At 39.4% G+C, this 14,003-nt stretch overlaps 1 protein-coding gene across 7 annotated transcripts in view; it reads right to left on the bottom strand.

Moving 5' to 3' along the window:
- ADAM22 (ADAM metallopeptidase domain 22) overlaps positions 1-14,003 on the bottom strand; it is a 235,337-nt gene that overhangs the window by 110,144 nt on the left and 111,190 nt on the right. For all 7 annotated transcript variants that reach the window (XM_005679297.3, XM_013963374.2, XM_018047063.1 and 4 more), the window contains exon 4: positions 4,907-4,973. In XM_005679297.3, the coding sequence (XP_005679354.1) occupies positions 4,907-4,973 (67 nt within the window). The remainder of the gene's footprint in view (positions 1-4,906; positions 4,974-14,003) is intronic.

The following is a 14,003-nucleotide window of genomic DNA, read 5'->3' on the forward strand; positions in this document are numbered from 1 at the left end:
ACTCCAGTTTCTTTTGTCATAAAAATCCAGAGCCATAGTTTAACACAATCAAAACAAAATTACAATCCCAGGGTATTCTAATTAATTGAGATTTCACGCTCACTTTATTAGTTTATGTTAAACACACAGAAGTTCTCCCTAAACTAAGGGACAAACTTCAAATTTAATTTTTAAATGAATTGGAAATAAATGTAAGTGAAAGATGATATTCTGCTACTGCTGCTAAGTCGCTTCAGTCGTGTCCGACTCTGTGCAACCCCATAGATGGCAGCCCACCAGGCTCCCCCATCCCTGGGATTCTCTAGGCAAGAATACTGGAGTGGGTTGCCATTTCCTTCTCCAATGCATGAAAGTGAAAAGTGAAAGTGAAAGTGAAGTCGTGCCCAACTCTTAGCGACCCTATGGACTGCAGCCTACCAGCCTCCTCCATCCATGGGATTTTCCAGGCAAGAGTACTGGAGTGGGGTGCCATTGCCTTCTCCAAAGATGATATTCATATATTTTATTTAAAAACACAGAACCCCATGAACAGTATGAAAAGGCAAAATGATAGGATACGGAAAGAGGTACTCCCGAGGTCAGTAGGTGCCCAATATGCTACTGGAGGTCAGTGGAGAAATAACTCCAGAAAGAATGAAGGGATGGAGCCAAAGCAAAAACAATACCCAGCTGTGGATGTGACTGGTGATAGAAGCAAGGTCCGATGCTGTAAAGAGCAATATTGCATAGGAACCTGGAATGTCAGGTCCATGAATCAAGGCATTGGAAGTGGTCAAACAGGAGATGGCAAGAGTGAACATCGACATTCTAGGAATCAGTGAACTAAAATGGACTGGAATGGGTGAATTTAACTCAGATGACCATTATATCTACTACTGCGGGCAGGAATCCCTCAGAAGAAATGGAGTAGCCATCATGGTCAACAAAAGAGTCCAAAATGAAGTGCGTGGATGCAATCTCAAAAACGACAGAATGATCTCTGTTCGTTTCCAAGGCAAACCATTCAATATCACAGTAATCCTAGTCTATGTATGCCCCAACCAGTAACGCTGAAGAAGCTGAAGTTGAACAGTTCTATGAAGACCTACAAGACCTTTTAGAACTAACACCCAAAAGAGATGTCCTTTTCATATAGGGGACTGGAATGCAAAAGTAGGAAGTCAAGAAACACCTGGAGTAACAGGCAAATTTGGCCTTGGAATGCAGAATGAAGCAGGGCAAAGGCTAATAGAGTTTTGCCAAGAAAATGCACTAGTCATAGCCAACACCCTCTTCCAACAACACATGAGAAGAATCTACATATGGACATCATCAGATGGTCAACACCAAAATCAGACTGATTATACTCTCTGCAGCAAAAGATGGAGAAGCTTTATATAGTCAACAAAAACAAGACCAGGAGCTGACTGTGGCTCAGACCATGAACTCCTTTTTATCAAATTCAGACTTAAATTGAAGAAAGCAGGGAAAACCACTAGACCATTCAGGTATGACCTCAATCAAATCCCTTATGATTATACAGTGGAAGTGAAAATTGATTTAAGGGCCTAGATCTGATAGATAGAGTGCCTGATGAACTATGGAATGAGGTTCGTGACATTGTACAGGAGACAGGGATCAAGACCATCCCCATGGAAAAGAAATGCAAAAAAGCAAAATGGCTGTCTGGGGAGGCCTTACAAATAGCTGTGAAAAGAAGAGAAGCGAAAAGCAAAGGAGAAAAGGAAAGATATCAGCATCTGAATGCAGAGTTCCAAAAAATAGCAAGAAGAGATAAGAAAGCCTTCCTCAGCAATCAATGCAAAGAAATAGAGGAAAAGAACAGAATGGGAAAGACTAGAGATCTCTTCAAGAAAATTAGAGATACCAAGGGGACATTTCATGCAAAGATGGGCTCGATAAAGGACAGAAATGGTATGGACCTAACAGAAGCAGAAGATATTAAGAAGAGGTGGCAAGAATACACAGAAGAACTGTACAAAAAGGATCTTCACGACCCGGATAATCATGATGGTGTGATCACTCATCTAGAGCCAGACAGCTTGGAATGTGAAGTCAAGTGGGCCTTAGAAAGCATCACTACGAACAAAGCTAGTGGAGGTGATGGAATTCCAGTTGAGCTGTTTCAAATCCTGAAAGATGATGCTGTGAAAGTACTGCACTCAATATGCCAGTAAATGTGGAAAACTCAGCAGTGGCCACAGGACTGGAAAAGGTCAGTTTTCATTCCAATCCAAAAGAAAGGCAATACCAAATAATGCTCAAACTACCGCACAATTGCACTCATCTCACATGCTAGTAAAGTAGTGCTCAAAATTCTCCAAGCCTGGCTTCAGCAATACATGAACCGTGAACTCCCTGATGTTCAAGCCGGGTTTAGAAAAGGCAGAGGAACCAGAGATCAAATTGCCCACATCCGCTGGATCTTGGAAAAAGCAGAAGAGTTCCAGAAAAACATCTATTTCTGCTTTATTGACTATGCCAAAGCCTTTGACTGTGTGGATCACAATAAACTGTGGAAAATTCTGAAAGAGATGGGAATACCAGACCACCTAACCTGCCTCTTGAGAAATTTGTATGCAGGTCAGGAAGCAACAGTTAGAACTGGACATCGAACAACAGACTGGTTCCAAATAGGAAAAGGAGTACATCAAAGCTATATATTGTCACCCTGCTTATTTAACTTCTATGCAGAGTACATCATGAGAAATGCTGGACTGGAAGAAACACAAGCTGGAATCAAGATTGCCAGGAGAAATATCAATAACCTCAGATATGCAGATAATAACACCCTTATGGCAGAAAGTGAAAAGGAACTAAAAAGCCTCTTGATGAAAGTGAAAGAGGAGAGTGAAAAAGTTGGCTTAAAGCTCAACATTCAGAAAACGAAGATCATGGCATCCGGTCCCATAACTCCATGGGAAATGGATGGAGAAACAGTGGAAACAGTGTCAGACTTTATTTTGGGGGGCTCCAAAATCACTGCAGATGGTGACTGCCGCCATGAAATTAAAAGACGCTTACTCCTTGGAAGAAAAGTTACGAGCAACCTAGATAGCATATTCAAAAGCAGAAACATTACTTTGCCGACTAAGGTCTGTCTAGTCAAGGCTATGGTTTTTCCAGTGGTCATGTATGGATGTGAGAGTTGGACTGTGAAGAAGGCTGAGTGCTCAGGAATTGATGCTTTTGAACTGTGGTGTTGGAGAAGACTCTTGAGAGTCCCTTGGACTGCAAGGAGATCCAACCAGTCCATTCTGAAGGAGATGAGCCCTGGAATTTCTTTGGAAGGAATGATGCTAAAGCTGAAGCTCTAGTACCTTGGCCACCTCATGCAAAGAGTTGACTCATTGGAAAAGACTTTGATGCTGGCAGGGATTGGGGGCAGGAGAAGAAGGGGATGACCGAGGATGAGATGGCTGGATGGCATCACTGACTCGATGAACGCGAGTCTGAGTGAACTCCGGGAGTTGGTGATGGACAGGGAGGCCTGGCATGCTGCGATTCATGGGGTCGCAGAGTCGGACACAACTGAGTGACTGAAGCGAACTGAACTGAAAAAGTATTTATTATGTTTTTCAGCCTAAAACCTTTCTTTGTAAACTTGCATGGGAAAAAAGGTTTAATAGAACTTTAAAAGCAGGAATATGCACCTCTCTGATCAGAATAAAACTTCCTTCAATGAGACATAGAATGCCTTGCAGATAATACAAATCTTTATCTTAAGGAAAGGTCACTAAAATGTATTTTATTTTACTGTAAATATAAAATTACAATCAAGAGCAAAACCCTGACTGTGAGAGACTGTATAGGATAAATAACCTGACTTCTTCAACAAATAAACCGCATGGAAGAATAAAAAGAAAGATAAGGGATAACCAATGGAATAAAAGAGAGTTTTTTAAAACTGATTTTTTAAAAACTTAAGTAAGACTAACATCTAGAACACACTTGGGTAATAAACCTATAAGCAAAAGTCAGGAAAAAATAACCACAAAAGTCAGGATAGTGTTTACATGTTTTATAAGAGGAGGGAAGGCCCTGGGTTTGGAAAGCAGCACATGGAAGAACAGGACAAGCTCTATTTCTTAAACTGCTGTTCAGAAGAAAATAAACACTTAGCTAAAACTCTTTATATTAAACATTGGTCCTAAAGAAACTCTTGGGTGATGTTTGGTCTCACAGACCTTAGACAACATCATCAGCTGAAAGGCATGTTCTTATGCCTATGAAAGGGAAAGCGCTAGCTGCTCAGTTGTGTCTGACTCTTTGCAACCCCTTGGACATGTAGTCCATCAGGCTCCTTTGTCCATGGAATTCTCCAGGCAAGAATACTGGAGTTAGTAGCCATTGCTTCTCCAGGGCATCTTCCTGACCCAAGGATCAAACTTGGGTCTACCACTTATAAATCAGAAAAAAAAAAAAATTTGTTTGAAATCTTTTTCAGAGTATACCCAACAAGAACCAGTACCCTGAGATTTCTGTCTTCAGGGATTTAAAACTCTCTGGGACATCCCTGTTGACATAATAAGTTCATAATCTTTCCAGATGAATTTTTCCAAATGAATATAAAGCCAGGCACCTACCCTAGACTCAAGATTTCACCTCTTTGTTCTCAGTGCTAACCTTAAAAGCCAATTTCAGAAATTATTTTCTGTGATATAATCTAAAAGAGAACTACTTGCAGTAATATTAATCCCACAAAGCATAACTCCAACAATTCCTGCAGTAAAGACTTCTTTTACTGATAATTTAGTTTTCCCCTAAGCCAGTGACACATCTTAAAGATAAATTCTGAAATATAAAAAATCCCAAATTGTATATTGGAAACATCACGGAAAATTAAAATTATCATCAGCACTTAAAAGTTTCTCAGAGTTTTCCCCAAGAGAAAAATTTTACTTACTTTTACTTCCACAGTCTTCCCTCCATGTTCAATGTGTCTCTCCACATATTCAGAGGACAGCAAATCACTGCAGAAAAAAAAAAATGATAATGAAAAAGGACCTTGAATATGTAAATCACTTGAAAATCACCATTGTTGACAACGTTCCAGCATGAATGATTTGTTTAATATAGATTTTAAGGCAAAAACAAAACTTTTTAGGTCTCTCTCTCTTTCTCTCATACACACACACACACACACACAGCCTAGTACTTGTAAAAGGATATGAAGCTGAACTGACTAATCCACCTGTCACTCCCTTGCTTAGCAGAGCTAATTCCACCAATAAAGTTCAGCAAGTTTAGGAAACTACCATTATTTTTAAGACATCTTATTCTTCCCTTTTTTACTTTGGCTTTGTTGTATACAAAGATTTTAATTTGAATTTTTATTACTCCTTACATCCTTCTCAGTTTCCTTTGCTGTTTCTCTTCTCCAATGTTTGAATAGTGAGGTACTCGCAGGAGACAGTCTCTCCATATTCCTTGGTGCTCTTTTCCTGTCTCATGGCTTTAAGTATTAAGACACTGTCAATATCTAATTTTTTATTTCCAATTCAGACCTTTTTTTTCTCAGACTGGAGATTTAACTGTCTATTGGATGTCTCTGCTTGAATATCTAATAGGCATATCAAGCTTAACATACTAAAGTGGAATTCTTTTACCCTTGCCCACTCCCCACCTCCTGTTCAGCCACAGCCTTCCCCAACAGCTAACTGCTTTGCCTCTAACTTTGAAATGATCTTTGCTTTAGCTTTATATCAAAGAGTTTTGATTTGCTACTATACCATGCCATTTCTCATGCGTTATGTGAGATATTTTATCTAACAAAATGTTTCCCCCAGAAAAAAAATTAAACAGAGGCAAGGAAGTTTAGAAGAAATGAAAAAAAAAGTATACTTCAGCTTTCTAAAATAATCTTTTTTGAAATCTCTCCTAAACAACCACCAGCTTCTTATATATTAATAACTGTTAAATATTTACATCATCTTAAATATACTTATCTCTAATTCTACATATGAGAAAAAATGTCCCCTTTAGTAAGGTGCCTCAAGACACAACACTCATGAAATGTTTTAAAGTCTTTAAATTTTTAAAGCACATTCACATCCTAATCTTTATCCAAGACCATACCCCTAACAGGAGAGGTACCAGCCAGATGTTTTCAAAACATTGCCCCCAACCTTACTATCAGTCTCCAACAAATTCTCCATCAGTGAGAGTGGCACCATTTGTTAGCAGAGCCAGCCAGGTTCCCTCTCTTGGGAATCTGAACTAGTATATTCAGAAGGAAAAAAAAAAAAAATTACCAGATGAAGGAAAGAGAAATAGAAAATCAAAAATAAGCAGTCTCTTGAGAGAAACCAAGCTGTGCCAGTGGGTGAAACCTGTCACCTCAAACCTAGTCTCTCTCTTGGTGGCTCTCAAGCCAAAAGATACAACCAAGCCAAAGAGCTTGGAGAATAAAGAATTTATTACTTGCAACAAGTAAGGAAAACACCTTGCCCAAAGCAGTGTCTTCTCCAAGAGCAAAATTGGGAAGTTTCAAGTAAAGGGTATGTGCATATTCATGAAAAGACTTGAGAAAATTCAGCAAAGAATTGGAGGAATAGTCAATAGAGTCCACACTTCAGTTGACAGAAGTCATGAGGGTCAGGAAAAATCAACATCATCTTTCCTTAGGTTCCACTTGATGTAATGATTGAGCACTAGCCCTACATGAGTTTAAAGTCTGCAAAACAGCTCAAGAAAGTACTTAAGGCCAATCTTTACCACTGAAACAGAACTGGGAGTCTTTACAACTGATTTATTATCTTTGCTGTTGCTATTTCTCTTGCCTGAAAACAGTTTATTTTGTTTCTTTAAGAACATTATTACTGAGATCTGCTCAAGGTCAAGGACTTGGCCCGGCTTATATCACAAATGGCTTTTATGTCAAAAAGCTATAGCTAGTTCTTTTTCTCCAGGGACACCTCCTCCTCACCTTATTTGCTTACCAAGTCAGAGTAAAAGCCCCAAATCTCCACTGAGTAAGCCACAGAATCCAGAACAGCGCATCCCTAATGTTGGATCCTTTCTCCTTCACTGCCATGTGAGTAACCCCCATGATGGGAGCCAGCAGGAGTAAGATCAAAAGCAACTATGTAAAATGATACTTAGAGGGGGAGGAACTGTAGTAGCAGTAGAAGTAATAATAATAACAATAATACATTTCTGAAAAAATAGCTTTTGAGTCTTCCAGGTTTTCAAATTTCAAGGGAATAGTCTTCTTTGAATTATAAAATCAAGAAATTTTGAGTATGAGAGTATGAGTCACCACAGGAATGTAATTACAGAGAAGAAAAGCCTCTGCTCAGAAATTATGCAGCTATTTCAATCAAGACTCTATATGTAAAGTTTTTCTGGAAAGGGCGCTATGTAATTTAAACCAAAAGCAGCCCACATAATTTGGTTCTGTTTGTTTGCAGTATTGTGGAAGTCGGGTAAGTATTGTTATTTAATTACTGGGCTGAAAAACCTTCTATTTAAAATATATTTTTTTCTCTACTGAAACATAAAAATCCTTACGTTTCATCCTAACCACCAACTTAGAACCTCAGTACAAATTTTTGAAGCCTCCTAAAGTAGAGATAATCAAAATTATCTTTTTAAGTTCTATTATTTATTTTAATCATCATTGTTTATCATTAAGTAGGAATCTACTTAAGTTTAAGTACAGGAAAACAGAGACTCTCCTTAACATATGGGAAATTTTATTTCATCTGATCAGGAAGAATTTACTCCGTATTAACAGTTTACTCAAAACTGCTGTGTGAATGCTTCTTTGCGAATTTTGAAAGACAGAAGTGAAAATCATTTCCAGTCAAATTCTAAACCCACTTATTTTCTAAATGAAGTAAGGAAATGTTTTAAAAATTCAAAATGAATTCTGGGGTCTCCTTTTTAAAATTTATTTGCATGCCGTAATAAGCCTGGAAAAAGCAAAACAAATACAATGTCAACATTTTCAGTCATAATAATGATTATCCTTTGTCTAGCAGGCAACTGTCATGAATCAGGCAGCTGGTATATTACAAAGTTTTGGAATTTAAAAACAAAAGCAAATATTTTTATTTCCTATCCAAATTGCCATTGACTAGCTTTGTGACCTTGGCCAAGTTATTTAATCTTTATGAACACAATTTTGTCCATGTCTAAAATGAAGATAATAAAAATTTCCTTATAAAGTTGGTACGGTATTAAACCAGAACATATGTGAAAAGTTTCCCAAATCCTGATTTCAATTATCTCACTCCTTATGCATCATCTCCTACCCATCTTTCTCTTGAACTCTCACTTTAACTGTTTGTGTTACCAAACCCAGGTTTGGCTCAAAAGCCAATACTTGAGAGACAAGCGTTGGTTGGGGAAAAAAAAAAAAAGTTGCTTTAATCAGAAGTCCAGCACCCTGGGGAGAAGGCAGATTTGTGTCCAAAAACCTATTCCAAACATTCTACATGACCAGGAAAGTTTTTAAAGAGAGAATCATTTGGGGAGGAGGTCAGAGTCTTCGTTATCTTCCACTGTGTGCAAACTTTCTTCAGATTGGCTGGTAGTGAGGTAACACAGGGACTTCCCAGGTGGCACTAGTGGTAAAGAACCCTCTTGCCAATGTAGGTAGACATAAAAGATGTGGGTTTGATCCCTGGGTTGGGAAGATTCCCTGGAGGGGGGCACCAGTAACCTACTCCAGTTTCCTTGCCTGGAGAACCCCATGGACATAGGTGCCAGGGGGGCTATGGTGCACAGGATCACAAAGAATCAGACACAACTGAAGTGACTTAGCATGCATGCATACATGAGGTAACACAGTGGTGTTCCAGTATTCCAGGAATCTTGCAGCCAGTCTGAAGTTACCATCCTCCACCTGGATGAGGGCCTTAGTTCCTACGGAAGATTCCAAAGGTATTGGGTACCAGGACCGTGCCCTGATTGATTCAGCCATTTGGAACACAGGTCAAGGAGACTGAATGAAGCCCGTTATCATAAATAAGAATGGGTAAATGGAATGGCCCTTGGAGGGGACCTACAGTGTCCAGTTCCACTTCATTTGGAGATTTTTACACCACTGACCCTACCTACTACTTTTTCACTGCCATTCATCTCTCTCTTTTCCACCTAATCTAGTTTACAGTCCATGATTTATCATGAAATCGCTCCCTTGTTCCTCTTCCTCTCTACACTATGCCCACTTGGCCAAACTTCAACCTTGGTAAAACTTTACTTTTCTACTAATCAGTCTGACCCTAAGAAGCAGAACATCCTGAATGGTCATATATCTAGCCACATAATTTATGAATACATTGGCACGTGGTCCCCCTTATCACAACACTGCCCATAAATCCACTAGTGCATTTTCCTAGTCAATTTACTCTGAGAAGATCCTTTCAAATTTTTCTCTCCTAAAATCCCCAAGGCATTTCTTCATTACAATTCCCTGCTAATGACTTCACTTCTATACTCACTGAGAGAATGGAAACAGAAAAAGGCTGCTACATCTTTCCAATCTACCAACATCCCTGTTTTCTGAGCCAGTCTCTGAAATGGAATAAGACCCTATGGGGCCTTCCCAGGACAGAACTTCCTCCATGCCCTCTGCCTGACTTGTCTTTAGAAAAACTTTAGTCAAATAATAAATATAATGAGAGAAATGATAAAATGCAGAAGCAAAGGAAAATAGTCAAACAAGACCAAACAGTAGTAGTTTAGTCATTAAGAAAAGCCAAAGACATTTAGCTCCTCCTCGAGGGCTACAGATAATATTCTGAGCCATATCCTGTGAGCTGTTTTGTAGATAATGGAATGCCACTAGGAGGAGGAAGTTAACTACATGATGACCAGACTACAGCCATGACATCAGTTGCCACAATTCTGAGAACCAGGCTTAAGAAAATCAACCCTGGAACTAAAGATCAGCTGCACCTAAAATAAGCAAAATGATGCTGATCAGGCCACTACCTGACTAATTCAAGATGATGGTCAGAGCTGACTGTGCTGTTCTGCACATAGCCCCTTCCCTCTGCCTACACACCTCTGAAACTCCCCTTTAAAAACATGCCCACTGATTAATGGTGGAGATTTGGACTTCGGACATGAGTCTGCCTTCTCCCCCAGTTGCCAGCCTCCAGAAAAAAGCAATCTTTCTTTTCTATCAACACATGCGTCTCTGGTATTGGCTGTTGAGCTGCTAGTGAAATAGAAATTGCTAGGCAGTCAGTGCAGGACCCTGAGACCTCTGTTTTATTTTCAATAAACATCTCACTCCATTAAACTAAAATTATACCCTTTGTCGAGAATTCCTGGAATGTGTCCTTGGTCTGATAAATCATCAGCATTCAGATCCAGGGAAGGGCAGTAATTAACTTCTGCTCCACATGGGTGATCATTAATCTTTAGCCCATACTTCTGGTCCATTGTAAAATGGCCAGTGGGCATGAAAAAGGGTGGCGACTTAATCTGAGGATCAAGAAAAGCAAAAGAGATGTTAAACATCTTGACCTTTTAACTGATTGGTTAAAAATGACATATTTTAAGGACAGGAGCCAACCAAAACTGTACAGATTAATACTGGTAAGGATATAAACTGCTGTAAGTCCCACCTTGGGGGGACTCTTTACCCTTCTCAGTGTCTGTGCTGACAGCTTTGTACTTTCCTTCTCTTTAATAAATCCTATTCTCTTGTTTGGGAAGTTCATTCTTTGGCTCCGTGAATAAGAACTCAATAGAGTTAATGCATAACTCTCTCAGAGAAAACCCAGTATTCAAGTCTCCATTCTAAATGTATCCTACTAATAACTTCACAGTGAAGAAAACTGGGGGACATCAACCTTAACTGAGTTATAATAGCTAACATTGTCAATAACAGAAGAAACCAAAATCATGAGCCCCTGCAGTGATGCACTGAGGAGGCATCATTACAGTATTCCCACTAAATATGCATAAGAAAGAAACAAAGGAATAGAGAAATCCAAATCAGCAATAGATTTTCAAAGAAATAGCCTCAGAGAAAAGATCTAATCCAAAATTCCATGCAAATATGACCTCAAGGTCAAGATCAAATCGAAGGTATGATAGTATGACCCTTTGATAAGACCTCAGAAGGTCTTAGAGTTATTTTGCTTAAACTATACCAACTATATTTTTAAAGTTTCTAATATTTTTAAGAGCCTGTCTATTAGATTCTCAGCTATAGCAAAAAGTTTCTAAGAATCTCAAGGTATGACTCATAGATATTCTCACCTAAACAAAAAGACTTCCAAGAATCTTAAGGGCATTTTAACTCAAAGTTCTAAGTAGAGAAAGGCCTGTCTCAAGACTTGTGGATTTGGTACGTCTTATATGGTTTTTCCAGTAGTCATGTATGGATGTGAGAGTTAGACTGTGAAGAAGGCTAAGTGCCGAAGAATTGATGCTTTTGAACTGTGGTGTTGGAGAAGACTCTTGAGAGTCCCTTGACTGCAAGGAGATCCAACCAGTCCATTCTGAAGGAGATCAACCCTGGGATTTCTTTGGAAGGAATGATGCTAAAGCTGAAGCTCCAGTACTTTGGCCACCTCATGCGAAGAGTTGACTCATTGGAAAAGACTCTGATGCTGGGAGGGATTGGGGGCAGGAGGAGAAGGGGACGACAGAGGATGAAATAGCTGGATGGCATCACTGACTCGATGGACGTGAGTCTGAGTGAACTCTGGGAGTTGATGATGGACAGGGAGGCCTGGCATGCTGCGATTCATGGGGTCACAAAGAGTCGGACACAACTGAGCGGCTGAACTGATAGGATAAATACCAATAAGATTCACATGAAACCCTCCAAAAAACCACTGCCAGCTTGGATTAAAACACACAAGTTAATTCAAGTCTTTTACAGACAGGAAGCAGACCTAGAAAGATACTTAGATTAAGGCCTGGGTCATTTCTCATGGAAAGAAAATGGTGATGTAAACGTTGGAGCCAAGAACCATAGGCAACCACTACCAAGAAGATGAACAGAGCTTTAATCAACATATAATTCCTTTCCCAAAACTTCGGGAACTGGTGACTATCAGAATTTCAATGGACCAGTGATAGCTGGGTATCTCCTATTCCTCTGGTTTTTAAATAGCAATATCTACTGAAATCATCCTATCCTTATCTCCCATTGTATATTAGTGTATGTGGAATAGATAACTTTGTCCTTTTAGTTCAAAGGCCTGTATCTGTGTCACCTCATCTACAAATGTTTAATGAGAATGAGGTGATAAGAATTTGAACCTTGAGTTTGAGCCTGATAGCATAATGGAATGAGATCCTTCAGGAGTCTTTGAAGGAATATGTGCATTTTACATATGTGAGAAATGTAAATAATTTGTGGTCAGATGATAGACTGTGGTTGAACAAAGATGTCTACAAACTCTTTGTCACTCCTCTCATGGTAAAGTGGAGGTCATTTCTCCTCTCCTTGCATCTGAGCTGGTCCTAGAACAAACACAATGAGACAGAAGTGATATTGTATAACACCCGAGATCTGCAGCTTTCACTTCCATGCATATGGAACTCTCCATCTTTGACTATCTGAATCCATTCACCATGCTGTGAGAAAGTTTAAGTAGTCATACAAGAGCCTTGTAGAGTTTCTAGCTGACAGCCCCAGTTGAATTTCCAGCCAGGGCTGGCAATAATTCCTAACCATATGATTGAGACCAGTTTGGATCTTCCAGATGTAATATAATAGTGCCCCAGCTAATATCACGTGAAGCAAAACTGCCCAATCAAACTACAAAATTTTACAAAATAATACACTGCAAAGCAATAGGCTAATCATGCCTATTATTCATATATTCAATGATCATTACATTGTACAAAATTAAGATCATGTTTTCCTTAGAGCAGTCTCCAGGGAATTCCCTGGCAGTACAGTGGTTAGGACTCAATGCTTTCACTGCAGGGCCCAGGTTCTACCCCTGGTCAGGGAAATAAGATCCCACAAATTGTGTGGCATGGTCCCCGCCAAAAAGAGAGAGAGAGAGAGAGAGAGAAAATGTGCACAATGTAACTTGTTTTAGATGTTAACATAGAGACAACTTACAATTTTTTGACTTTAAGATGGTGCAAAAGCTATATGCATGTGGTAGAAATAGTATTTAGATTTTGGATTTTGACTGTTTCCTGGCCTAGCAGTATGCTGTATGATACTCTCTTGTGATGCTGGGCAGGTCAGAGAACAGCAGCTCCCCGTCAGCCACACAATTACAGTAGTAATCAATCTAAGTACTTACAGCCATTCTGTTTCCATGCCAACCTTTCCATTTTTCACTTTTAGTACAGTATTCAATAAATTACATGAGATATTAAATACTTTATTATAAAGCAGGTTTTGTATTAGATGATGTTGCCCAACTATAGACAAATGTAAGTGTTCTGAGCACATTTAAGGTAGGCTAGGCTAAGCTACGGAGAAGGCAATGGCACCCCACTCCAGTATTCTTGCCTGGAAAATCCCATGGATGGAGGAGCCTGGTAGGCTGCAGTCCATGGGGTCCCGAAGAGTTGAACACGACTGAGTGACTTCAATTTCACTTTTCACTTTCATGCATTGGAGAAGAAAATGGCAACCCACTCCAGCGTTCTTGCCTGGAGAATCCCAGGGATGGGGAGCCTGGTGGGCTGCCGTGTATGGGGTCGCACAGAGTCAGACATGACTGAAGAGACTTAGCAGCAGCAGCAGCAGGCTAAGCTATGATGTTCCATAGGTTATGTGTATTAAATGCATTTTCAACTTATCAGGACGTAACCCTATCATAAGTTGAGGAAGTTCTGCAAAAGAATTACAAAAGTTTCAAATATGACTGTGAAATAGTGAAATAGTGAAAAGCCCCATAGGTCATGGGGCACAATGGAAAATCAACAGATTCCATTAGGTACTTAGACCAAGAAAACCTTTTCAGAAGCACAGAACTGGGAAAATACAAATTTTAAGGACTCAAATTTCATTGTTTTATTTGAGTAATAAAAAATGATAAGCTTAGAAAGTTTTTTAAAGA

This window comes from Capra hircus, chromosome 4, assembly GCF_001704415.2.
Source record: "Capra hircus breed San Clemente chromosome 4, ASM170441v1, whole genome shotgun sequence".
In the NCBI taxonomy this organism is placed as follows: domain Eukaryota; kingdom Metazoa; phylum Chordata; class Mammalia; order Artiodactyla; family Bovidae; genus Capra; species Capra hircus.